General features: G+C 40.0%; 1 protein-coding gene across 2 annotated transcripts; it reads left to right on the top strand.

The window, feature by feature from the left end:
- The first annotated feature begins 1,345 nt into the window (after positions 1–1,345).
- Positions 1,346–23,992, top strand: MYL10 (myosin light chain 10). 2 transcript variants are annotated; one of them, XM_076354288.1, is made up of 7 exons: positions 1,346–1,407; positions 9,774–9,860; positions 12,644–12,719; positions 14,164–14,268; positions 17,834–17,912; positions 22,932–22,980; positions 23,745–23,992. In XM_076354288.1, exons 1-7 carry the CDS (start codon positions 1,405–1,407, stop codon positions 23,841–23,843), a joined length of 498 nt encoding a protein of 165 aa, XP_076210403.1. In that variant the 5' UTR covers positions 1,346–1,404; the 3' UTR covers positions 23,844–23,992. The 2 variants fall into 2 exon arrangements, with proteins under 2 accessions (XP_076210403.1, XP_076210404.1); XM_076354289.1 differs by lacking the exons at positions 1,346–1,407; positions 9,774–9,860 and adding an exon at positions 10,760–10,828.
- The last annotated feature ends 703 nt before the right edge of the window (positions 23,993–24,695 follow it).

The following is a 24,695-nucleotide window of genomic DNA, read 5'->3' as shown; positions in this document are numbered from 1 at the left end:
AGTATACAAACCTGGGTCTGCTATCCAGCAGGTGGTTGCAGGCGAATGGACTGAGGGATTTATTTTTATGCAGTGTTACAGTAGGTATTGGTATAATGTCACTGAAGTCAGAACGATGAACACTAGGCTAACTTCCACCTTGTATCCACGACAATTTCGCTAAAGCCAGATGAATTGTATTATGCTTATTTATTACTTAATTATCCCTGTAGGTGTTCGAGGTACTTCACAACAGCTAAAACAGTCCTTGCCCTGAAGAGCATGCGGTCAAATCTAAGATTAGAGATGACAGCACCGCAAGGGGCTGGACCTGGAGAAAGAACAAGGTCCTTGTTCAACTAGATACTTAAACGTATCTCTGTCTCAAAGTTCCGTTGATTGGTTAAGCACTTTCGTGACTCAAGGTTAGTGTGACTGATGCAGACAAGTATTTCAGATGCTAGTGTGTGTTCCTGAAAAACCTATTGTTGCTGCTGTTTTTAATGCACCAGTTGTCCTGTATAGATACTCTCACAGACACAGATTAGACCTTTAGGAAATACGATTTCATGTCCGTGGAATTACGCCATTTTGTACCGGTTAATGTTTTGGCCCATTGTGATAATGCCAAACATGTTTTATGAATCAAATGGAATGTGTATGCATTAATGTCCATGAGCATTCCCCAGGAGACACAGACCTTGTGGTTCCTATGGTGCCTTCTGTTTTCTCGTGCTCTCAACACCATATTCATTACTAACATCTCTTTTTTCATGCTTTGAAGTCCATGACTCTCCATCAATTTGCAGTAGCTTGAGATCTGGCCCCTGGACTTTAGGCATGTGTGATAGATTCAGGGAAAACAGACCTGACCTGAGTCACTTTATTGCCATCTGCAGAGCAGTGCTTTTCCAGCATACCTCCCAGTTATAGATGTACCTATTCAGAACCTCAGTCATTTTTCTGGAGCTTTGAAGGCATGCACCAGGCTCTGGACCTACCAGACATCTCAGTGGCCCAGATTTATTGCTCGTTTCCTCTGCATTTTCTCAAGGACCGTGTTTGTCTTTCTGCTTTTTCAGGATGCCATGTCCACTTAAAATCTTTTTAGTGTGTGCCCTGTGTTCTTTATTTAGAAGTACATGGGAAAGTCCCTTCAGCTCTAGCTTATTGTGAGTGCTGTACAATTGTATCCCAACTGCCTACTCTACTTATCTACTGCATTATTTCTGTGAAAGCAAAAGCTGTGCATGGAACAGATGCTTGGAATGGTATTGGGATCCAATTACTGCACTTTTCCAACCTTACATCTATTGTCTAAACTTGGAGCAGGCATATTTTTATTCCTTGGTGACACTATATAAAGAGACAATTGGCATAGTGTTTGCTGGTTGGCAGAGAAGGGGTGGAAGGAGCAGCAGCAGTATGGTAGGTTTTATTCTTTCCCGTGTCTGTCTGTTTATCTCTCTCCGTATTTCTTTCTAACCCTAACAATTCAAACAGAGCAGTAATGATCACACTGGACCCCATGAAATCTCATACTTGGTATTGCATCCAGAATGAAGATATATCCCATAGAGTGAGCTGTGAACTTCCAAGGGATTTTCTGTATGTGTTTAACAAATGAGTACGGTAGGGAACATAGATGCACTTGCTGAAGGGAAGAGCTCGTGCATCTCTTTCCAAGACTAGTACACTGGGGCAGCAATTGCTGGCACGGCTGGTGTTAATTAGTGCTAAGGTCTGCTATGGTGTGATGGGGAGTGAGGGAAAGGGATATCTCTGTAATTGTAACTGTGTTGCTCTTGAGACCGCAGGGGGAAGTAGGAAGTACTGCAGAGATTTCTGTGTCTTGTCTTTGCCCTGTTCATTGTTGCCTTTTAGCTCTGGGACTCCAATAGCCACCTCTGCACCAAAGGTGCACTTGATGCGATTCCAAGGAGCAAAGAAGAACTCCTGCCTAAGAAGCAGTGGGCAGACTGGGCTCTCTCTTTGTTTTCTGCAAATTCAGAGGAATGACTACAACAATATTAAAAAAAAAGCTGCTGGTTTTCTCTTTCCTTATTTTTCTCCTTTTTGCAGGTCCTTTTCATGTGTCTTAAAGTAATGTTGCCCAGTGGCTCCCTGGGGCTACGGAATATTTGATTCTGGAGAACACCGGAGGGGGAATTGTATATGAAAAGACGTCTCAAAGCTTAGTTCAAACCTGATCCTATTTAAGCAGGTGATGAATGTGATCCAAGTGCTGTTCTGAGCGGGATAAAACCACATTCAAAGTCATTTCTAAAATCCATGCACAAACCTAGGTTCCAGTTTCAGTCAGTGCAAACCCAGTGTCAGTGGTTTCACACTGAGCACACAAGCCACTAATCATGTTCTTCACCAGTGTTTTAGAAGTGAGCAGTGCCTTGTGCTGATTATGCCTCTTCAGTTGTGGATTTACAGGTTTCCCTTTAATCAGCTTCACTAAAGTCTAAGCCAGCCCTTTTGTGGGGTGGGGGGCAAGTGCTGGGTCTTAGGTTTTCTTTTTCCCCTCTTTTTTTAAATTTTGTTTACCAGTTTTCTTCCCTCCTATTTAGTTCAATGACACACCACACTGCTTGATGTTTGAAGATATTTCAGGACATTCTGTGGTAAAATTGCTTAAGTTAGGAGATGTGAAAATACAGTGAGAGACTATTCTGTCTCCTCACTCCCAGTTCAACTGATGATTCTCTGTGGTGGTTCTTTTCATTGTGCCTTTTGTTTTGGGAAAATATCTTCTGAGATACCTTACTACACAGGGACACATGAAACAGATTTAAAATGGAAAGAAAAAAATAGCCTTAATGAAAGAAAGCTGAAGAATATCTTTACATAAGGAAGTGATCATTTTTTATTAATCAGAGGGAAATGTATATGTAATTATGCTAGATGAACTCTGTGGGGAGGTTTTTTTCTCTCTTTATGATGTCTTAAGGGATTTATAAATATTACAGAGGTTTTATAGCATCATAATATTTCAGATGTGCAGTAAAGCTACTTTCAAAGGATTAGTGCAGACAAAGCAGCATAGTAAAAAATAATTACAAGTCAGCCAGTGCTACTAGGCTCTGACATACAGGGCTGATGAGAGTGAGAGAGGCAGGGTTCAGGGAGATAATTTTTCTAACAAGAGCAGACCACACAAGTGCTGTGGAATGGAGTTCTGAGAACTGTCTACGGCTCTCCGTTAATTCCAGGGAATTTCAGTGAAGTTGGGTCTGTGATGTCTCCCCGCATGCTCTGTGCTGATGGAGAGGAGGAAGGGAAGAAGAGAGGCGGAAGAAAGGAGAGGGAAGCCTTCTTCATATTCCCAAAAGATTCCTGTGTTTATTCAGTTCGAGTGACACCTTGTAGCAAATTCTGTATGCTGAAGGGAACTGCGTACCCAAAAATAGATTGCATTCTGATCAAATGTGTTTTGCAGCCTGCTTAACTGTCTGGAATGTACCACCTGTACTGAAACAAGTATTGACCTCAGTGGAGCAACGCTGACTTCACTAGCTGAAAATGTGGCCAGTTGTTTAATTGTTGAAGTGTTTGTGTATGCATCTGCACATGCATGTGTACATATGTGCGTGTCTGTGAGCAGAGGACTGTGTAGGTAGGGAGGGACTGTTCATCTGTTTACATGGAGGAGAAGGACATGCGTATGCCAGAAATTTTGTCGGGTAGGGAAAGCAGCTGGTGAATTTTGGGTCACAGAGGTTGAGCAGTCTGCGGTTGGAGAGGTTATCATCTGCTGTTCCAAGATAAGTTCTGAGAGATAATACATTCTCTCTGTATATCTGTGCAAGAGAAAAAAGGAGGCTGTGATTGGGAAGGGATTTTATGTGGGGCAAAGGAGACTGCTTTAGTGTACGGGAGTGTGAAGCAAGGAGGATGCAGTCCAACAGATTTTTGTATCTAGCAGGGATCAAAGGGGTGTGTGTCTGTGTGGGTGTGTGGGAGGCTGGGACTACATATAAAATGGAGTGAGGATGAGAAGGGAGGGATCTGTTTGTGAGTGCAGGGTAGGTAATAAAAAGATCTTCTGCTTCTCAGTTCTGATAATGTGGGTTTTTATTTGAATGATCTGAGGCTGTTGCCTGTTTGAAATGCAAATTGTGCCCTTAGAGCAGTTTATGTTGCTTACTCCTCTAGACTGTTCCCCCAACGGCATGCACTTGGGTTGGCCTTACACTGCTCACCTGCCATGAAAAGGACCTAAACCATGCTAAAAAAGGGTGGCTTGCCCATAGCTGGGATCTTTGGTGCAGATGCAGTATAAATTATCTCAGCAGAGCAAACTTGTGAGACAATAATCAACAAAAATCCTGTCCAGTGCTGCAAAAATCCCTTAGATGGGCCTGAGATGTAACTTTTGATTCAGAAGCTGGATTCAATGATAATGAAAATTCAAAGACGGGAAATGTCAGCGCTGAGATCCCAGAGTGGATGAAAAACAAGGAGAGAGTGTGATGGATGAAAAAGTAATAGTAACTCAGAGTTAACATCATACTGTGGATCACAGTTGGGGACAGAATCTGAGCAAGATGATGGATGATTCTGTCTTTTCTGTAGTCACAGACGTAGTTGCAGAGGAAGGAAGTACAAAATGTGAAACAGTGCAATTTAAAGCTGGTAGTATCTTATGTCTAGTTTGCCCTGGGCTGAATGAACATATAAGGGTACAAGACAACAGAATCAGGCTTTTAATAGTGTATGCTGCTGTTTTTCTCTGAAGGACTCCTTCCCAGGAGACCTGCTTATCCACTGGTGTCTTCTTCGGTAAAAAAATTAAAAGAAGATACCCTAAGTTGCTGAGTGGGGAAGTGTTTCTGCTTGTGTTTTAACTTTGGCTGTCAGGAATATCAAACTGTGTCATCTTTAGTTAGAGTATTTTCTGAGTCATTTAAGGGATGGTGGACCAAACAGGGAACCCCAAATCGAACTGAAAATGTGGCTTCTGGCAGTGCTGCCCACTTTGCCTGACTGCCTGTGGAAACACTCTTGCTCTGCAGAAAATGCTAAGTAGAGGTCGGTTACTTCATACTTACTGAAGGGTAGAAGTGTGCACCTGAGCAGTCAGTGCAGAGTAGCGCCACTTACGGAGCTGTACCTTTGTTTGCCTTGCAGCAACTTGTCTGTTTTACCATACCTTTCTGGGTTGTCTGCAAAATTCATTGAGGGGCTGAGATGATGAAGTTCTGCAATAATCCAGCGTCACTTCCTTTGCATCTCTGGTGTCATGAACCTACTCTAGCAACAGCCTTTTATGAGTTTATCAGGGTAAACAACACCTCATGTCCTGATGTAAGAACCAAGTATTTTCAGCTCCTTCCTCCTTTGCATGTAATGATATAAACTGATTCCCTGCCCCCTTTTCTTTTATGTCACCCTCAAATCAGGGATTTCTTCACTCTGATTCACTTGAACATACACCCCGCTCCGCAACATATAAAAAATGAATCCGTATTCTCATATCCAGAGAGGCAAAGGCAGCGCACACTCATTGTTTCTGTCTGCCTGTGTCACTTCACTGTCCTTGTTCTCTCTGGCTCCCTGACACTGCCAGACAGGAGAAATATAAAGAACCTCAGTGAGGGAAACTCAGCTCAAAGCAAATGCCTGGTTCAAGTGTTTTCTTGGGACCAGATTTTGGTATGGCTCCATTTTTTCATTTAAAGTTTCTAAAACAACCCAAAACCTAACTAAGAAAAAAAAAAGACCCTTTAAAATCCAGGCTAATTGAGAGAGTGCTAACACTAGTAAGACAAATGAGTGATATGCGACAAGCCTGTGGTTTCTCTTCTAAAGTGAAGTGTTGTTTTCTTCACAATGGCATGATTAATACACTCAGGCAGGAATATTAATAGGCTTGTTCAGTTGTTGCAACATTCTTCCCACTGCTGTGCTATTGAGGCCTTGAAATCCGAGCCCAGGGGACCCTCAGCTCTTCAGTTTCTCATCTGGCACGTTTTGTATGTCAGTCTCAAAGCACATGTTGCAAAGATAGAGCAGCTATCTTTGCAAAGTGCAGCTCAGCACACTTTGCGTTTTACAAATGGGGAAATCAAGGCAGGCAGAAGTGATGTGTCAGTCACCCACTTGCTCCTCTCTAGGTCACCTACTAAATCCTTGACAGTTTAGAAACCGTATGTTTGCTCTGTTCTGTGTTGCTCTTTTTACTATGCCATTCTTTCAGAGAGATACTCCAGAGTCAGAATCCTGATTCTATTCATTAAAAAAATCTGGAGTGTTTGGAGTTGTCAGACAGCAGCACAGACCTATTTCTATTCTCCTAGAGCTGCCTTTTAATTTGACTTACCCACCAGAAAGACAGTGACAATGTACTGTATTCTGTTCCTACTCCACCTACTTGTCTCTCAGCCTTCCTCTTCATAGCGCCTGCCTATCCACCAGCCATGCAAAATCAAGGTGCAGTTTCTTCCTGTGATTATGAATTTCCTAGCCTTTCAGAGCAGATAAATTACGGTCCCAATACTGTGTATGCAAAAAACAAGGGACTGATAATCCAAGATACTCTATACGTCTGATGCCAAAAGACTTAGCTTGAAACTGGTGATGGAAAGCCATTCCCATCCAACAGCTGTTCATTGGCCCCTGTGAAATGTATTGGTGGTCTCAGCCCCATTCCACAAGTGAGCAGATCATAAATAGGATCCACACCCAGAGCTTCAGCAGAAAAATTAAAGATAGATTGAGCCACATGGGCACTGATCTCCCTTATCATCCCTGGAGATGACTAACCAGAGAGTAACATTGAACAAATATCATGCTGGGATGAATTTCTCCTAGTACGGTGATTGTTCTCCGGATAACTAGTCTTCAATCTTTTTTGCCTTGAATAGGACTTTACTAATGTAAAGAAACTTTTTGAGTGTTTTTTGTGTTGCTGGTCTGTTTCTAATAGATACTGAGCCACAGCTTTTCTGTTTATCTGATCCTTTCTTATAGCTATGATCCTTGCTTAAAGCCTTACAGCACAGAGAACCCATTAAATTGAGGAATAATGGATGTATTGCCAGTGTTTGACATTTAAAGTTAATAAAACCTGGAGCTGGAGCCCACTGTCCTTCATTGTGGTGCTAGCTTGCAAAGATGCAGATCGTTTGCTAGCATGGGGAATATTTGTCATGCTGAATATGGATGCTGTCACAGCAGAGCAGAGCATGAGAATGGTAAAACATGTTTTGTCTTCATAAAGACCAGCTACACGAACACAGGAGAACCAGTTCTACTACCCCATCCGAAAATGCTGAGGCCAGCCTTGTGCCCTGTGATCAGTTCCCCCAGACAGCTTGCAATACATTCCACTGGGTAACATCTGCTTTCTTTTTACTTCCTCGGGGAACAAATACACGTAAATACGTAGGATTGTTCTTAATATTTCCATTCTATCTGGAAGTGTTGAAAACCTCCACCAGGCATGTCACGTTACATGGAAGATTGCCCATTACTGCTCAAAATAACACTTATTTCATGTGTAGGAGGAGGAGGGAATCTGTTTATTCCAAAATCAATATTTCTACATTCATTAAACACTCCACTTATTCACTTTTTTTTCCATGCCTGTGGTGGCATTCTATCTTTATTTTTATCCTCACCACAAATACATTTTTCTTTTAATTTCCATTCCTATTTCCAGATTTTAGTGCTTTGCATTAGCTGATTGGAGCTTGACAGGTCTGGAGTGTGGGGATGCGGGTGAGTGTCTACCATAGCCCTAATTTTCAACCTGGGATCTAAAACAGGGTGTCTAAGTGCAGAAATCTGCCTGGCAAATTAAATTGATCAGACAATGTATACTTCAAACAGAGTCAAGTGGGAATATTTCCTTGAGCTGCTCTGCTCCTCAGGATATTTGAAATCAGTATTGAATTTGAATTTTCACAGTCTTTATTTTGATGAAAGAAGACAGTAGAAGTTGCCTTCTGTTTCATGCAGAATAGCCCAAACTAAATAAGACTAATTTTCCATGACATGAGAACCAGGTGGGACTATGATGATGAAGTTTAAAAGTAAAAATGATAAAGAAAAAAAAAATCTGTCTGGAAGGGAACTCAAAAGGCAAAGTAGCTCATTATCCTGCCCCAAATAAGGATAATGCTGTGGTTAAAACATTTCTGTAATCCATAGGAATCACAGATCTGATTCTTTACTGCAGAACAGGAACTGTATTGTCTTAGGCAAGCTGGTTGGGCCCTTATTCAAAGATATATAATGAAGTCTAGTTCTGACTGATTTTTCATGAGCATTAGATTCTTAGATATCATTGTAGCTCTTTCCCCAATCTTTCTCTATCTCAGTCTTCAGACTACAGAATAGTGATAAAAGCAGGCCCACCCTTTTATTTAAGATGACTATCTTGAATATTAAAATTATATGGGCTAGTATGGCAATGTAGTGTAGCGTCATAGGTTGGTGCAAGAATATAGACTGTCCTCCAAGTGTAGAAGGTGTTCCTGCATAGGAAGAATCTGTTCAGTCAGTGTTGGTCCAGACAGAGCAGACTTCTAAATATTTCTATGTGAGTAGGAAATTATATAATTTCCCTTTATAGTTCTGTCCTGGTTTCGGCTGGGATAAAGTTAATTTTCTTCGTAGTAGCTGGTACAGTGCTGTGTTTTGGATTCAGCACGAGAATAATGTTGATAACACACCGATGTTTTAGTTGTTGCTAAGTCGTGCTTACGCTAGTCAAGGACTTTTCAGCTCCCCGTGCTCTACCGACTGAGCAGGCTGGAGGTGCACAAGAAGCTGGGAGGGGGCACAGCCAGGACAGCTGACCCCAACTGGCCAAAGGGACATTCCATACCATGGGACGTCATGCTCAGCACATAAACTGGGGAAAGCTGGCCGGGGGGGGGCCGCTGCTCGGAGACTGGCTGGGCATCGGTCGGTGGGTGGTGAGCAATTGCATCATGCATCACTTGCTTTGTATATTCTTTTATTATTATTGTTGTTATTATTATTATTTTATTTTATTTCAATTATTAAACTGTCTTTATCTCAACCCATCAGTTTTCTCACTTTTACTCTTCCGATTCTCTCCCCCATCCCACCGGAGGGGGAGAGTGAGCGAGCGGCTGGGTGGTGCTCAGTTGCCTGCTGAGGTTAAACCACGACAAGTTCCTGAACTGAGTCTTCATGCAGGGCCTCATTTTGAGTCTGGCTGCCTGTCCCTGTATGGGAACTGGGAAGAAGGAGTACCTGTAGCCACTTACCTGAATTGCTTGTATTTCTTGAGAACAGCAGGTTGGGAATTTTAGCTTACACCTCCAAGTGAGGCTATAAGCTTACATCACTCCTCCTGTAGTACAGAGCTCTGAAAAGCCAGTGCAGAAGGGGGAGTAGTCTCCTGCGTCAAATGGTCTGGCATAGGTGACTCTACCCAAGGAACAGGAGGTTCCTTGGGGAAGGAAGCAGTGGACCAGCTGTGATATTGAGAGTCACACTTTGGGTCCCTCACCTTTTTTAAGGCAGCACAGTAACAAGCTGTCCTTGTTTATCTGAGCTGTCAGGTTCCAGGCCAGAGCAAGGGAATGGCAAAAACCCTCAGTGAGAGATTCTTCTCTTACTAAAGCAGCATTTTTTATCCCATTTTTATATAAATATATTGGATTGAATTAAAAACCTTGTCATAACAAAACACAATCCTCTTGTATTACTTGACTGTATATATTTTACCTTCTATTAAAGATGGAATTTGTTTTCATGGTGCTTAACAGACAAAGTAATACATGTTTTTCTTCTTATTTGTATTACAGGCTCCAAAAAAGGCAAAGAAGAAGATAGAAGGTGGTTCCAATGTATTCTCTATGTTTGAACAAACCCAGATCCAGGAGTTCAAAGAGGTTGGTCACTATTCTGCTGTTCTCTATAGTCTCCTGTCATTGCTAATGAATAACATAGGTTTTGTTTGTAATCCTTATTCAATTCTCCATCTGCTTTAATAGAACACACAGTTGTTTTCTGAATCATCTCTGTGGTTTTGGCTGGTATATCATTTTCCTTGTGTGTTTGTTTGTTCTTTCCTTCATTCTTTCTTTCATTCTTTCTGTCCCTCCCTCACTCTCCTGTTTCAAGCTCTAGGCTTATTTGAAAAGCCCCCAAGCCCCCACCCCAAAATAAAGGAAAATTATCATCTCATCCACTTTAGCCCTGATTCAGGAAAACACTTGAGCACATGTTTAAAGTTAGGTTTAAGTGGTATTTCAAATAAGAATAGTCTTACATGCTCAAGTATTATCCTGAATAGAGATGCCTTATTGAACCAGGGCTTTAATTAGTGGACTGTTCCACAATAGCAATAGAAAATGTTCTTCTGTGCCCTTCTAATACTGCCTACAAACTAGAAACAAAAATACCAAGAAGCCCTCAGCAAACTTTCTCCATAAATGCCAATAATACAAAACAACATGTTGAGATGAACTAAGTAAGCATCTTTTAGCTCCCAAAGAATTCGGTATTACCATGCATTGTAGATTCTTTGACCAGTTACCTGTGAGAAGGTAAATCTAATGGGCTGGCATATTAAAGACAGATAATTTGTTTGATGAGTTTATGCTCTTTTTCCGAGTGGACATTCTAGAATGTCTGTGAGGCCATCACATTTTGCACTGGTTTGTCATTTTAAATTATTCTTTTTTTCCCCATTTTTTGTTAACTCACATCTCCAAAGCAATTTCCAATGTGATAAATAGCTACTGTTTCATTTTGTGCATGTGGCTTTCAACTTTACTTTTCATCAGGATTCCCACCAGTAAAGTTCAGTGGTGAATGAGACTAAAAACCCACGCAAAGGATTGTGAATATGGCCCAGGTAAATGAATTGAAACCACTAACCTTTTCCCCACAGTTAATGGGAACATGTTTAACACTCTTCTCCCACCTCTTCTCCATATTCTATGAACCTGCAGTTTTATTTTCTCCAAGGAGTACTGTTTGAAGATGTGCTGACAAAAAGAAGAACTGGTCAGAATGCTATATTTGATCTACTCTAAATTAGATAATACTAGGAGCCTTTCTGGGTGGATGGTGGCAGAATAACGGCAAAAGCATGAGGCAGTGGAGTGGTCCAGTGAAAACCAAGGCCATGTTGTGTCTAAAAACTGCATACATGGGACAAGTATTTCTGAACAGCTGTTTTTGATCAGAATATTTTTATCTAGAGATTTCAACCAGCTCACCAGAAAATGTTTCAGCATTTCTGTTAGTACCTTATTTTAAGTTCACCTGTTACAATACATACCTAACGCTCTTCCTGTCTTCTGTGAGCTTGCTGGGCTCTGCTTTGCTCTTCATATTTTCTTCTGGTTTGCTTCCAAATTCTGGGGATCACCATTTAAAGCAAGCCCCCCCAAAAAGGAGGGAAAGCAACTCTAAAGAGTTGGGCTTAATTTTTTATTAGGTGATGGTTTGGCAGGTAAATGAAGGGTTATGAACATGCACGCTGCAAGAAATCACATGGGCAAACTGGAATGTGAGCAGTGGGGCTTCGTAAGAAACTGGAGGTAAAACTACATGAAAATATGTTGATATAATACGATCATGCAAAGAAGTGCACCCTGTAGAGCAGCAGACTTTAAAACTCTGCAAGTTACTGTAAAACTCTGCAAGTTACTGTAGCTGCAATGGACTAGCTGTATTCTCAGGAGCACATTGTCTTTCATAATAACACTGAAGTAAGAATACTTCCTGGTCATTGTAAAGATATACTCTCATGTTGATGTGCATGTCAGACAGATAACCAGCTTCAGAGACATGCCTGGTTCTACTAATATTCCCCATAGTATGATAAGGGGAATTTCAGGTCATTAAAATCTTTCAAAATCAATGAAACATTAAAAGTGTGATGGCAGCAAATAGACAGACATGCAAACAGGTAAATAAATAGATAGGCAGTTAGCTGGCTTGGTAAATAATGGTTAGAGTATATAAATTCTGTGTTGGCTGAAAATAGAAAAATAACTGTTTTTTTCCTATCAAAAGTTAAATTTTGCCTGACAAGAACTATTTAAGGTCAACACATCAAGGTCAGTCAGAGCACAGAGTACAGTCTGAAGGATACAATTTATTGGAAAGGGAAACAAACTTTGAATAAATAATACTATGAAAGCTACATTTCTCTGTACTTTCAAAAATTCAGCTATCTCTGTATGAAGGATCATTTTGAGGTCCAGAAGAAATTGACTTTAGCTTGATCTACAGTAATTAAATGTTTTACAGAATATGATAGCTGCAGAAAGGAATGAGGTATGGGAAAGGTACAAAACACACGCAGTAACCACTGACTAAATCCTCCCTAACTAAAGCCTCCCTAATTCAAACTTTTATGGGTTAAGGCCTGAATGGCTGGAGCTGCCAGCATTGGCTTCAGCCCAGCTACACGCTGCATTGAGCATTAATTTAGTAAGAAGAAGTTTGGGTGGGTTTAATTAAGCCCCTTGCCAAGATACAGTAATGTGTTGAAAGTGAGGAAAGTGCAATGATGTGGCATGATGTGGATGAGTCAAAGGAAGTTAAATATTCGTCTTTACAGCATGAATATAATACCCCCCTGGACTGGTATGTGTGATTGTAGCACTGTCCAGTGCAACATGGCAATGGCAATAAATTTTCCTTTTTCTTCCAACAGGCTTTTACCATCATGGATCAGAACAGGGACGGCTTTATTGACAAAGCAGACTTGAGAGACACATTTGCTGCACTAGGTAAACTGGTAGTAATAATCAAATACCTAAAAGAAATGCAGTTTAAATTTCAAGCACATAAGAAAAGTTTGTATTAGAGTTATGGTGGGAGAAGTAATGAGATACACAGGAGGCAAAAGGAAACCTGTTCAGTTTGATCTTCTGCCTTTATGGTAGTTGCTATCTTACTACATAGCTCCAGCTGGAAAGTCTCCTGAGCAGCCTCTTTCAGAAATGAAATCAAGGTCTCTCTGGGACTCACTGGCGGGTGCAACAGAGCTGTGCAGCTGGCAACTCTCCAAGGGCACTGATCCCTCCCCTGCAACTATTTCATAAAAAGCCCACCCAAGCAGGGGTCCATGCCTTTCTGATGTGCCTCTGAATCCAGGCTTCACAGGCTGCACCTTTTTCATCTAGGAGCCATGCAATATCTACCAATTAACGTTGTTGTCATGGCCTAGCTGCCCCTCTGCCCACACAAAAGCAGGAAGACTTCATGTGAGGTTCTGTGCTGTTGTGCGTTTATGCGGGGTGGAATGTGCATGTCATGAGATTAGGTATTGTCCATTCCACGTGCATCACAATCCTAATAATATCAAGCAGATTAAAGAAAAACTTCCCAAAGAAAGGAAAAATCAAAATGTTCTTGATCCCAAACCTGGAGTTGTATCCTTGTTGCAACATTTGAGGCTTGAACAGTGATGTAGGAATTTGGGCTTTTGCCATCTGGATCTTATTAAAAAGAGTTTGATAAGAATCTTTAGTGCTCCCTGGGGTGGAATCAGATGCCAGCAGAGTCAGTGCAAAGAGCAGAAGCTCCTGAACTCTTTATTGCAACAATAAGGTTTGCAAACTTTGGCCTGTAGCTACTGTTACCCTGAAATATTTATTTCTTAAGGCCAAGTTCTGGTATCTTTCCTGTTCAGTGAAGCCCTTCAATGCCTATAAAGTACAGTGACAGCAAATTACCACTCAATTTGAGTAGAGTTGCCAGGGTCTAAATTCTCATCGGTAGGACTGCACAAGGATGGGGAAGGGATGCAACTACTCAACTCATCCATCTGCCCTCTACTCCGAAAGGCATCTCAATATACAGGAGGGCAAAGACTGAGACCTTGGATTCACTTCAGTCACTTTGAACTCTACTATATTAATATCAGAGGGGCCCGTATTTCACCTGGGGTAAAAAAACAAAGAAGAAAAACAATTTATTTGGAAGTGCCCCTTCTTCCGTCCACTGCTGGCCACATCCCTATTATTTATCCTTCTTACTCCTTCAGTCACCCTTTGATCTTAGAGCCAGCTCTGCCAATTTGTTTTACACTAGGGTATTCCAGAGTTGTGTTCTACCATGTTATTAGCAAAGTTGCACAGAGCCCTGAGCTCCCCAGTGGGAGGAGATGAATGGGAATCATTTTTTGAAACACAATTTGTGATTTATTATGAAAAATGATCTCTGCTGCAGGTCGTCTGAATGTCAAGAATGAAGAGCTTGAAGACATGGTGAAGGAGGCGCCAGGTCCTATTAACTTCACTGTCTTCCTTACTATGTTTGGGGAAAAGCTGAAAGGTAAGTACCTTTGGGGGGTTGGAGAGGTATCTGTCAAAGATCCTCAGCACTGAAATATCTCAGCACCTTGCAAATTATAATAATGTATCCACAGAACAATGCTTAAAGGCAAGGAGTGACCTCCATTTTTGCAGACAGAGATGAAGTATGAAAAGGCTAAGGGACGGTCCAGAGGACAATTCAAAGGTGTGATTTCAGCTTACATAAGCTAACATGAAAGTGGTAAGTTGAGGTCCAGAAAGTAATGAAATCATGGCAGCCTGGAGCACAGTGTAGATGAGTCATTCACCGTCAGTAGGTTCCTGTTGCTCATGCTATAGTGGTATCACTCCCAGTGTTAGCTGGTTTAAAAGTATTTTCAGTATTTCTACAAAAAAACTTTCTGCACTTCTTTGGCTTATTATGCAGACATGACCTCTGCATCATCCTTGCAGTTTTAGGGCATGAAGGAGCAACATGGCCCTCCCTCATTTTCTGTATTAGTTGTAACCCAGTGGCCCAGCCCTGGTTTCACTTGAGGTCAATAGTGATTTTGCCATTGGATGAAGATTTCACTGAATAACTCTTACTGGAGTGGATAAATTGAAATAATTTAATCTCAGTGGATTTACAGTAATAAGGGCGAGGAATTTTGCCCATTTGCACAGAATATATAGGGATCACTGTAGGGAGTTCAGAAAATGTGGGTACTAAATTAGTTGTAGGAGCTAGTAATTTAGTCGTATCTCTTATACTGTTAATGGTTAGAAACTGCAAGAGAGGGAGTGTGTGGCCAAGAGAAACCTCTAGTCATCTTCCTATATGCATTAGAGATAGGTGAAAGCCCTGACCTTCAAAGCAAGGTTGGCCTTAGCCAAACACATTCCAGAAGTTTGTTAAAATAACTAACGAACAGAAAAATGGAAAAATCTGATCGCATCTTCTTAAAAACATTTATTGTATTGCTGCTGGACTCTGGCTTTATATTGCTGAGCACAATTTCCGTAAAGGGCTTGCTACGCTTGCAAGCAAGCAAGGAGTAGAAAATAGAGAGGTCTGAAAGAAAGAATTAATGTAGCTAGTCCTCAAAGAAATACACTATTGCTAAGGAACACAGCATGTCTGGGAAGCATCAGAGGTGATGGAGAAGGCTGTAGACTGACACTGAGGAGGGGATTTTATTACCCAGACATCAATCTGTCTTGATCACAGTGGTACCTCCACCTTTACATTCTAGAAGTCATCTTGCAGAGTAGGTAGTGCCCTTCTCCATAATCTTCCTTCTGGGATATGTGACTATTTCTTGTGGGGTGCCCTGCTACCCATTCCTGTCTATTTGTGATGCTTATGATCACACAGAGCATGGAAGTGAGCTCTTCTTCCTTTCCCCTCTTCCCTCTTGTCTTTTACGATTGCTGAAGCTGGCAAAGAGTCTGGCCCTGCCAATTGTGTGGCCTAAAACCAGAGCCAGCACAGGAAGGTGAATGGTAAAGCGTACCCCTCTTGTCTGCAGGTTTCCTGTTGGCTACTAGCAGAGGAGGAGGGGTTTTTTAATTTCCATTTGGTGAAGGGAAAATCACAGCTGTGCCTGTCATGCCCTTCTGGTTGGGTTTGTCATGCAAAGGAAACAGAGCCAAAAGACTGCACATTCCCAATCAAAACTAATTGGGATGAAGAGCCTTTGTAGTGCAATTAGAAAGGGAGAAAGGGCTAGAGGAAGTGGATATGGCAATTTTGCAACACTCTTTATTAGCTAAGTACCACTCAGAGAATTTGGTGAAAGGTGCTTTCTAAGTAAAATTTGTTGTGCTATAATTGATTTCTGTCATAAAGGGGAAGCTGGGATTTTCGGGACGAGCTTTAGCTTTGTATATTGAGATTATGATGCCAGATGAACAGCTAACAAAACTCGGTTTATGTTAATGCCAACCACATGGAGCTGTTTCTACAGGGAGTCAGAATAATACAATTTGTACAGAAAACAGAGATGCCGCACATCAAAGAAACCACTTTATTTACCAGCTAATCAATAAAGAATGCCTGCTGCATTGCTTCTCTTCAAAGCCAAAGTCCAAGGATATGACTGAGTAGAAAATGTAAAACACAGTAAGGAAAAAAAAATCCCCCACACAGTGGTGACTACTTAAAATGCAGACCTTTCCTTGGAGCTGGAAGATGTTTCTTTTCATGGGGCAATCAAAACACTCATTAAATACCAATGCTCTTTGTATTGATCATACATTCATTGCAGTTTGAATACATTGCCTACAGCTTGGCAAAAAAATATCCATGGCCAGCGTGTGACAAGAAGGAGGCCATACAGCCTTAGGTTTATTCACTATTATACCCACTAAGATACTACTACTAATCCTTGTGAAACCTTTTAAACAAAGAAAACTAAGAAGGCATCAGGAGTGTATGTAGTCATTAGAGCAGGGAACCTTGACTGGGCTCTATTCTGGTCCTCTCTCTGCCAAACTTTGAAACAAACTTTGAAACTGCAATTCTTCATGTCATTACCTTTTTTTAATCACGCTCTCAACATTTCAGCATCCCAAGTAGCTTCATTTGTCCATGGGTCAGTCTTCCTGCTTGTAAATTTGGTTTCCTACAGTTATAAGTAATGATTTGTGTTATATATACTACCGTAATATTTTGAAATACTGGGGAATGGTCAGAAACAGAGTATATAGTGTATCCTTTGGTGTGGGTTGAAACTGACTGTAAGTGAGTGTACTCAGAATCTGCAGTATTACAGAATAGTCAGAAACCCCAGCCAAGTTTAAGGCACCGTGAAAGCTAGTCCCTGACCCAATTTTTTTCCAGTCTAAATAGATGGGACAGATAAAGGATGGAAGAAAAGGAAGACTATTACTTTCATTTTACTGCTGGGAACAGAGGAGCAGGGAAATTAAAGTCATACCAAAAGTCTGTGGCCCAGCTAAGAGCAGAAGCAAAATCTTGGAGCCATAGTCTAGTGCTTTAAACCATCCTGTTTCTATAAGTAACACTTAATGAGGAGATATTTAAGTGGAAGTGCATAAAGACAGAACATAAGTGCAAGAACAGAACGTAAGTGCAAATCACCGTTTTACATTGATCATTCTGTTTCCATTGCATTCCACTGACATTCTGATTTTATGATGAGCTCCATTTCCTTTCGTGAGGGAAATAACCTCTTCTCTATATAGCGAAGAACAAGTAACATCAAAAAGTGTTTTTACAAGGAACGTACAGTACAAGATTAAAGGAAGCCAGTGATGGAAACAGTTTGTTATATTTTCATTTCTGAAAGCCACTAATCCTCTGGGTACTGATATTGGAGACCAGTTCCTGGAAGTTTTCTCTCCTGCAGACATAGAATAGATATGAGGTATTATTTTTAAGCTTCTGAGCATTGAACTATTCGCCTCTATTTTTTATCTGACATGACAAATGCTGCCGACTTAAGGAACCTTTGTCTTCAAACCTACAACTGCAGAATTCTCCATTTTGCACTGTTTTCAAGTGAATGCAATTACTTAGCAAGTGTTCAGCAGCTATAGAAATACATCCAGGCTTCTAAATTATATTTCATTAATTTTAGGCACGGACCCAGAAGAAACCATTCTGAATGCTTTTAAGATTTTCGACCCAGAAGGAAAAGGCCACATAAAGGCAGACTAGTAAGTTTATTTCAAATCCTTTTAAAATAATAATAATAATAATAATAATAATAATAATAATAATAATAATTGCACAGTTTAAAGAACTCCTTAAAAGCTATATTTTTCACAGTATTTTAAGAGACAGAGGAACTGTTCAGGCAGAGAAACAATTAGCTTTGTAAGCCGGAGTTAAAAGACTGGACTATTTTATGAATGTATTTGTATACCAAAAAGAGATGTTATTGTCTTCAGACATTGCAAGAGGCAATGGAAATATAATCACATGTAGGCCATTAGATAGCCTTTTTTTGAAGGTCTGGATATAAATCAACACATGACTCTTTATAGATTAACTCCATATGTAAAATTAAAATGAATGTCTGGTGCCTAACTCTCAGAGTGCTTGACTAAAATGGGAAAGCTAGTCCCCTTTTAAAAAAAGTGATCAATTTAATTAACTCTGGGACATGGTTTTAGTGAGGACATTTTCCTTGTTATGTGTTTACTGTTTGAGCCTTCTGCTTCTAGACAATAATTTGCTGTAAATTTCTACTAGATATGGTGGTAGCCAAACCAAATAATACTATTAATAATAAGGCAATTATTGTCAATATGGCTATTTTTAAATAAGAAGGCAGGACCTCATTTGTATTCATAACCTGTTACACCAACAAAGCAGGGTAAAAGGACTTTCAGTGCTAATTGCACAAATGTAAATCCTTACTGCACTGCCAGAACTGTGTAAGCAGGCCTTCAGGTAAATGAGACAAATGGTATCAAATCGGGGCAGTGGATGAGGAGGTCTGACCTATGGCTCAGGTGAAATGCTTTATGTGCCTAGATTTATGCATATGCTTAAATTCCTTGGTGAATTTGGGGTCTACACTTTTACTGCAGCAGCCATTTCAGGTAGATTTTATAAAGCATAATATGTATAGGAAGTTTATTAGGGAACCATGAGTTACAAAATGGTATTTGCATCAAGGAATTCTGCTAATCTTGTGATATGGTAACTGAAAACTAAACCTGTTGCCAGAACCTCTGAGGTGAAGTTTTCCATGACATTATCTGCAATTATTGATGTCTCATGAAAGTTAGCTGAAAATACAAAATTCATGTACAATATTTCCTTCTGTTACCAATACGCTTTTCTATGACAGTGGCACTTAATTCCCAGTGGGTATCAGAGTCCAATTATGGTAAGCAATATGCAAAATACAAGCAAAGAGACAGTCTTTTCACTAAAGAACTTCCAAATTAATTAAAACACAAGTGGATGTAGCAAACAATCAGAAGGAACAGAGGGTTAACAGTCGTCCTGATTGTTTTGGGGCTAACATTATCCAAACAGCTTGGGAAGAACAGTAAGAGAAATACATCAGAAGTGACTCAAACAGTCAGAATAAAATGTAGCCTGTTGCCAAATAGGCCAGATCACACGGTAGTGAAATCACAACCATGAAATACAACCTTCTGATAATACAAAACCCATGAAACGTTATATTTCCCACCACTATCTGTAACAATATACTGCATACAAAATCTGCAGCTTGCCACCCTGTGTCCAGTTCTACATTCCTTGGATGCTGGAAGCCAGTTGGAGTTTGGGGCAAATTAGGAATGCAGTATCACACTCCAAAATTAAGATGAGAGAGAAATACTTTTATTTTTCCTTGATGGAAAAGGTCAACCTTGTCCCCACCCCCACTGCACTACTAACATTAGACAATTGTTTTAGTTCATCACCACAACAGAGCATAATGTTTACTTATTAGACCCGAGGGTAATGTTGATCATTACAGAACAAACCATTAAATCAATTCTGTGAATGTCTTTGAGGTTTAACTTCTATTCATATGCTTCCAAAATTTAGACATTTGAAGGTTTTGAAATAATTTTTATGTTGGCTCATACAGCCATTTCAATATGACAGTTAATGTTAATAAATAATATTTCTCCATATTAAAAAATCCTGGAATGTTTCTCTCCAAAACCAGCCATGTTGACCTTTTAATCAGAACTTCTTTTTATGTTCATGGAGTTAACATCCTTCTGGGGATTTTTATGTCTCTTCCCTCTGTGTGTTTTCACCTCTAGTCTGGAAATGACTCACTTAGTCCATCTGATGCTAGCTGGGATGGAGTCTTCTAACCTTTCCAGAAGCTCCAGGAGTTTATAACTTACTTCCAAATTCAATGACAGACTTTGTTTGTCTGCATCTTTATACCACACATAAAATCCTTCCTATAGCATGATGTCAAAAAGAGAAAATGCTTTAGGTCAGATTCTCAGCTGGTGTAAACTGGCATAGCTTTTGGAAAGGTTAGATGATTCAGCCCTAAACGCCATTCATTGGACAAAGTGAGTCAGGCCAACATCAACTGTGTCTAATGCTGATGCCAACAAAACTTTTCAGATTTGTACCAGATGAAAATGGACCCAGGGAGTTTACATGTGTTCTGGACCTTTGGAGGTTAGTTTGGCTGAGCTAGGGATGTTTCTCATCATAGTTGTAGAGCACTGCTCCTTTCAACTCACCTGGTTTTCTCCAAGAGAGCACTGTAGAAAGGGCAAACCCAGTGGAAAACCAAAAATGTCCCAGAGATTTCACAGATAATTTAAAAAAAGGTTTTGAAAATATAAGAACGCAACAAAGTATTTGTAACTGTAGAAGGAACTGATGTCAGCTAGGACAGAAGGTAACATTTAGACTCCTACGTCAAGGCAAATGGATATTCTTTTTTTCCCAGAAAACTGATTTTTTTTTTTTTTTTTTTTTTGAGAAGCAAGTAGTCTTTAAAAAATACACAAAGAAAAAAGTGCATAATGTGTAGTTTTGGAAATTGTGAGTGTTCACTTCCCTATAAAATAAATAATGGAAAATGTGCATAGATCCTTAACTCAGTCCTTCTTCCTTATGAGTGTGCCAGAGCCTACTGGGCTGTGCATCAGAAGATTATAATTAGATATTTGATCTTTTCTTTTCCCCTAAATAATGTGAATAGAAGACACACAGTGCCCAGACCTCTTTTTAATTCAGTCCTGTTTGTGATGAAGTTTAGTTGTGACTTCTGACAAAATTGCTGTTAAGTGCTTCCTTCTATACACCAAGCTCCTTCCTGTATCACACCTCCTATTTACATTTGCTAATGCTGTTTGCCCCAGTGCACATATATCCAATAATCAATTTATTCTGATGCGAATGATCTCTCTACTCTTGCACCCACTGATCATTTGAGAATTCCACTTCAAAAAATGCAGTCACATAACAAATGGCCAGGATAACAAAAGAGAAACAGCAATATGAGAGAAAGAGATGAAGAAAGACTTTGCTAAGTAAAGAGAATGGTAAAGTAATGCAGGAAAAATATATACAACAGCTTAAGCTCTGTCTGTGACTTCAGAGTATTTCCCAAAACTTGCATGGATATTTTCACTCTTGTCCTTGTGGGTAAGACCCTTATTCATTACCCAGAAACTTCTTTTTTCAGTTTTCCCCTTCTGTCCTTCCAAATGAGCACTTCACATCAACTAGAAAGAGATTCAGAACTGTATATGCCACTTATGCAAATGGGGATATGTCTTTGTGTAGCCTTTTACTGGAAAAAAAAAATGTGTGTCAGAAAGATGAGGAAGTGCAGTTGTAGCTTTGCCATTAAAACTACACTTTTATCTGTGTGACATTTTTCACTCGAGATGCATGGTGTATGGGAGCAGAAAGGGAAGCTTTACTATTTTGCCTGAACATCTGCATCCACAGTAGGTGAATTTTGCTCATATGGAAGTGTTCCTGTGCAGGCATGATTTCTATTATAAATAGTTAGTTTCAAATATTCACTTTAAAAAGCAGAAAGGGCTGTTTCCAGAAAACTATTGCTCTCACTCCCCCACAACAAATTCTTCAAAAAAGCAGCCTTTTTTCAAATCTACAAACTAAAACAGATATCTATACTTGTTTCAGCTTTTTTTTTTTGTACAACAGACTGCTCATCTGTTATCACAGGTTTATACTCTGCTTTACTGATCTAGAAAAGATCCTGATAATGTATAAATACCTTTGGTAGTAACAAAAGGAGACCACTCTGCCTCTTCAGTGCGAATGCAAACTCTTTGAGATTAATATAGGAATTCTTCTACAGGAAGGGGAAATTATTAGTGCAAGTGAAAGGGATGTTTATGTGATATAACTGAGTTCATACTGGTGGATGTTCTAGCACATCATGCATGTACTGCCCTCAACACGTGAGTAACTGGGTGAAATACAAAGACATTTTATCTAAAGGGGTTAGGCTAGAAAGAGTAATTATTCTTCCTGGCTTTTCTGTTCACCTATAAACTTAGGTAAAAAAAATTACATGCTCGACTGACTTCCCACAATGGGTTTGAAAACAGAGGGTAAATCAGCTGAGGGTCTGTCCCAAAAATACTCTCTTTGATGTAATTGCATAGGATGCAGATTGTGTGTGGGATAAGCTCCTTGTTACAGTGCTGTAACTCCAGATCAAGACATTGTACCGTGAAATACAACAGGTCTCATGCAGTTTCACAGTCTCCTCTGGGAATGACTGCATGCAAATAAAGGGATTCTCAGATGATGATTCGGAATAGCTGTTGGAGTTCTCTTTTAAGTCCTCTTTCTCATTTCATGCTCTGTTCCTTTCATCCCCAGATTTTACAGAAAATATTCTCTCTTTTGGTTTTGTTAAGTGATCCAAACTTTAAACAGCAAGTGAGAAAACCTACCATTTTAGGTTAAGATAAGCATACAAAATTGCTGTATTTCAATTAGAGTAATAACCTTAAACAATTTTAAACCTCTATAAAATGTCACAAAAGCAAAATAAGTTGGCAGAGCGAGGCATTGACACTGATGGGTGCCCACAGAAAATCTCTTACAATATCATGTAAGGATTAACAGCTCTAATTTATGCGGTCACACAGATTTTCTTTCATGCGACTTCAGGAGGGATCTTGCCATCTGAATTGTCATGTGCCATTATCACCCTTTAATCAGGTTATTTCGTTTTATTTGAACAGCATCAAAGAAATGCTTATGACACAGGCAGACCGGTTCAGTCAAGAAGAGGTAAGGACCTTCTGCTTTATTCAAAATAGGAATCTATCTCCAGCTACTATCCAGCAATAAGTATTTGTCCCTCTTTAAATGCATGAATTCAGCTCAAATCCAGATTGAGAGAAGGTTGATGCCAGTTCTAGCAATTAGGAACAATTGAAAGCATCTCTTCTGAATAGCTTCATGGCTAAATCAAAGTCAAACAGATTCCTTGGACTTCCATCCAAGTGTAAGCGTGGCCTATCTCTTGCTGTTCTTTCCTATGATGAGCTCGGCAATGAATTTACTAGAGTTCAAGTGGGTTTGGGTGGGGACTGTGACCTGGTTTCCATTCCTGTGAGAGTTATTTTGTTTGAAATCTGAAATGAGTTCTGAAATGAGGTACTGACTTTGTGGTTTGTGTGAGACTGAACACAGATTCTGCTGGCTGGGAGGAATTTAGAGGGACTTTATTTTCAGAAGAAGAGATTGAGTGGAATTGGTTCGTGGCAAGAACAGACTGGGGTGCAGACTGTAGTACATTATTTGGCCAGGGCTTACCTGGATTTCAGGGAGAGCTCTTTTTGACAGGGAACTTGTTGGGATTATAGCAGGACTGTATTAACTAGTTGTGTCCTAATTCCTATTTCAATTTTACTGAAGCTAAGGAAAAATTTTCCACAGTGGTTAATAGATCAAGGCAGAAGGGAGCTGAACTGGGTTGAAAATCAAAAGCAGTACACGTTGCTGTCCCACAGTCCTATGTTTGTAACACTTATCTCCTCTTTGCTTGGCAGATCAACCAGATGTTTGCCGCTTTCCCTCCAGATGTCTCTGGTAATCTTGACTATAAGAACCTCTGTTACGTTATCACCCATGGTGAGGAGAAAGACTAAGAGGAAAGAGATGAGCTTCTCCCGTGGTGATGCACCAAGTTATTTCATAATGCTTTTGTGTGCAAGACAAAGGGCTAAACATTCAGTATGTGAAGCCATGTGGTCATCAGAAGAGAACCAATAAAACAATTGAAATTAGATTAAAGTTATTTAATGCTCCTGTTTTTATAAAAGATGAAAATACCAATTTTGTGAGTTTTTTCCCATCCTTTTTTTTTTTCTGTCAGTGGTTTGAAATGGAATTTTCTTGATGAACTGGTGCTTTCATGATTTATTGACAATCCTAATGTTCACCAGATGGTCCATTGGGCACTGCAGTGTTGCTTAACCTCTTGTCTTTTATATGTAAGCTCCATGTGTTAATTGAGAAATCCTCTAACTTATTGCACTAGCAAGAGTATTTGGTAAATAGAATTCTGTTCCATTTCACAGCCCCTAGCAATGAAAGTGTAAATAAAACAATCTTAAGCTCTTGTGAATATGCAATATGCCCTCTCAGTGATGTGGCCAGTTTCATAAGCCACTTGACTCATTTGCTTTGGTGCAAAAGAACAGAAGTAGTGGAATAGTGGCTATTTTTCTCATAGTAGAATTTACCTAGGCACACTTAGAAACCAGTAATAATGAATTTCCCCCTTCAGAGGTACCTTTATTATGTGTAGGAGGTTGTCCATGAAATAACAGTAACGCCTGGTCTTTCACCTGTTGGTCATTAGCCTTGTTTTACAGGTGAGGCACACACTGGAAGGATGTGTTTTGCCAAAGATTGTCGAAAGTCTAGGGACAAAGACAGGAAAAAGAACTCAGGAACTGTAGCCCAGGGTTACGTGTGAAAGCAGACTACCTCTCACT

This window comes from Aptenodytes patagonicus, chromosome 17, assembly GCF_965638725.1.
Source record: "Aptenodytes patagonicus chromosome 17, bAptPat1.pri.cur, whole genome shotgun sequence".
Classification (NCBI taxonomy): domain Eukaryota; kingdom Metazoa; phylum Chordata; class Aves; order Sphenisciformes; family Spheniscidae; genus Aptenodytes; species Aptenodytes patagonicus.
Note: the sequence above shows the minus strand (reverse complement) of the source record. Positions and strands in the feature narration are given on the sequence as shown.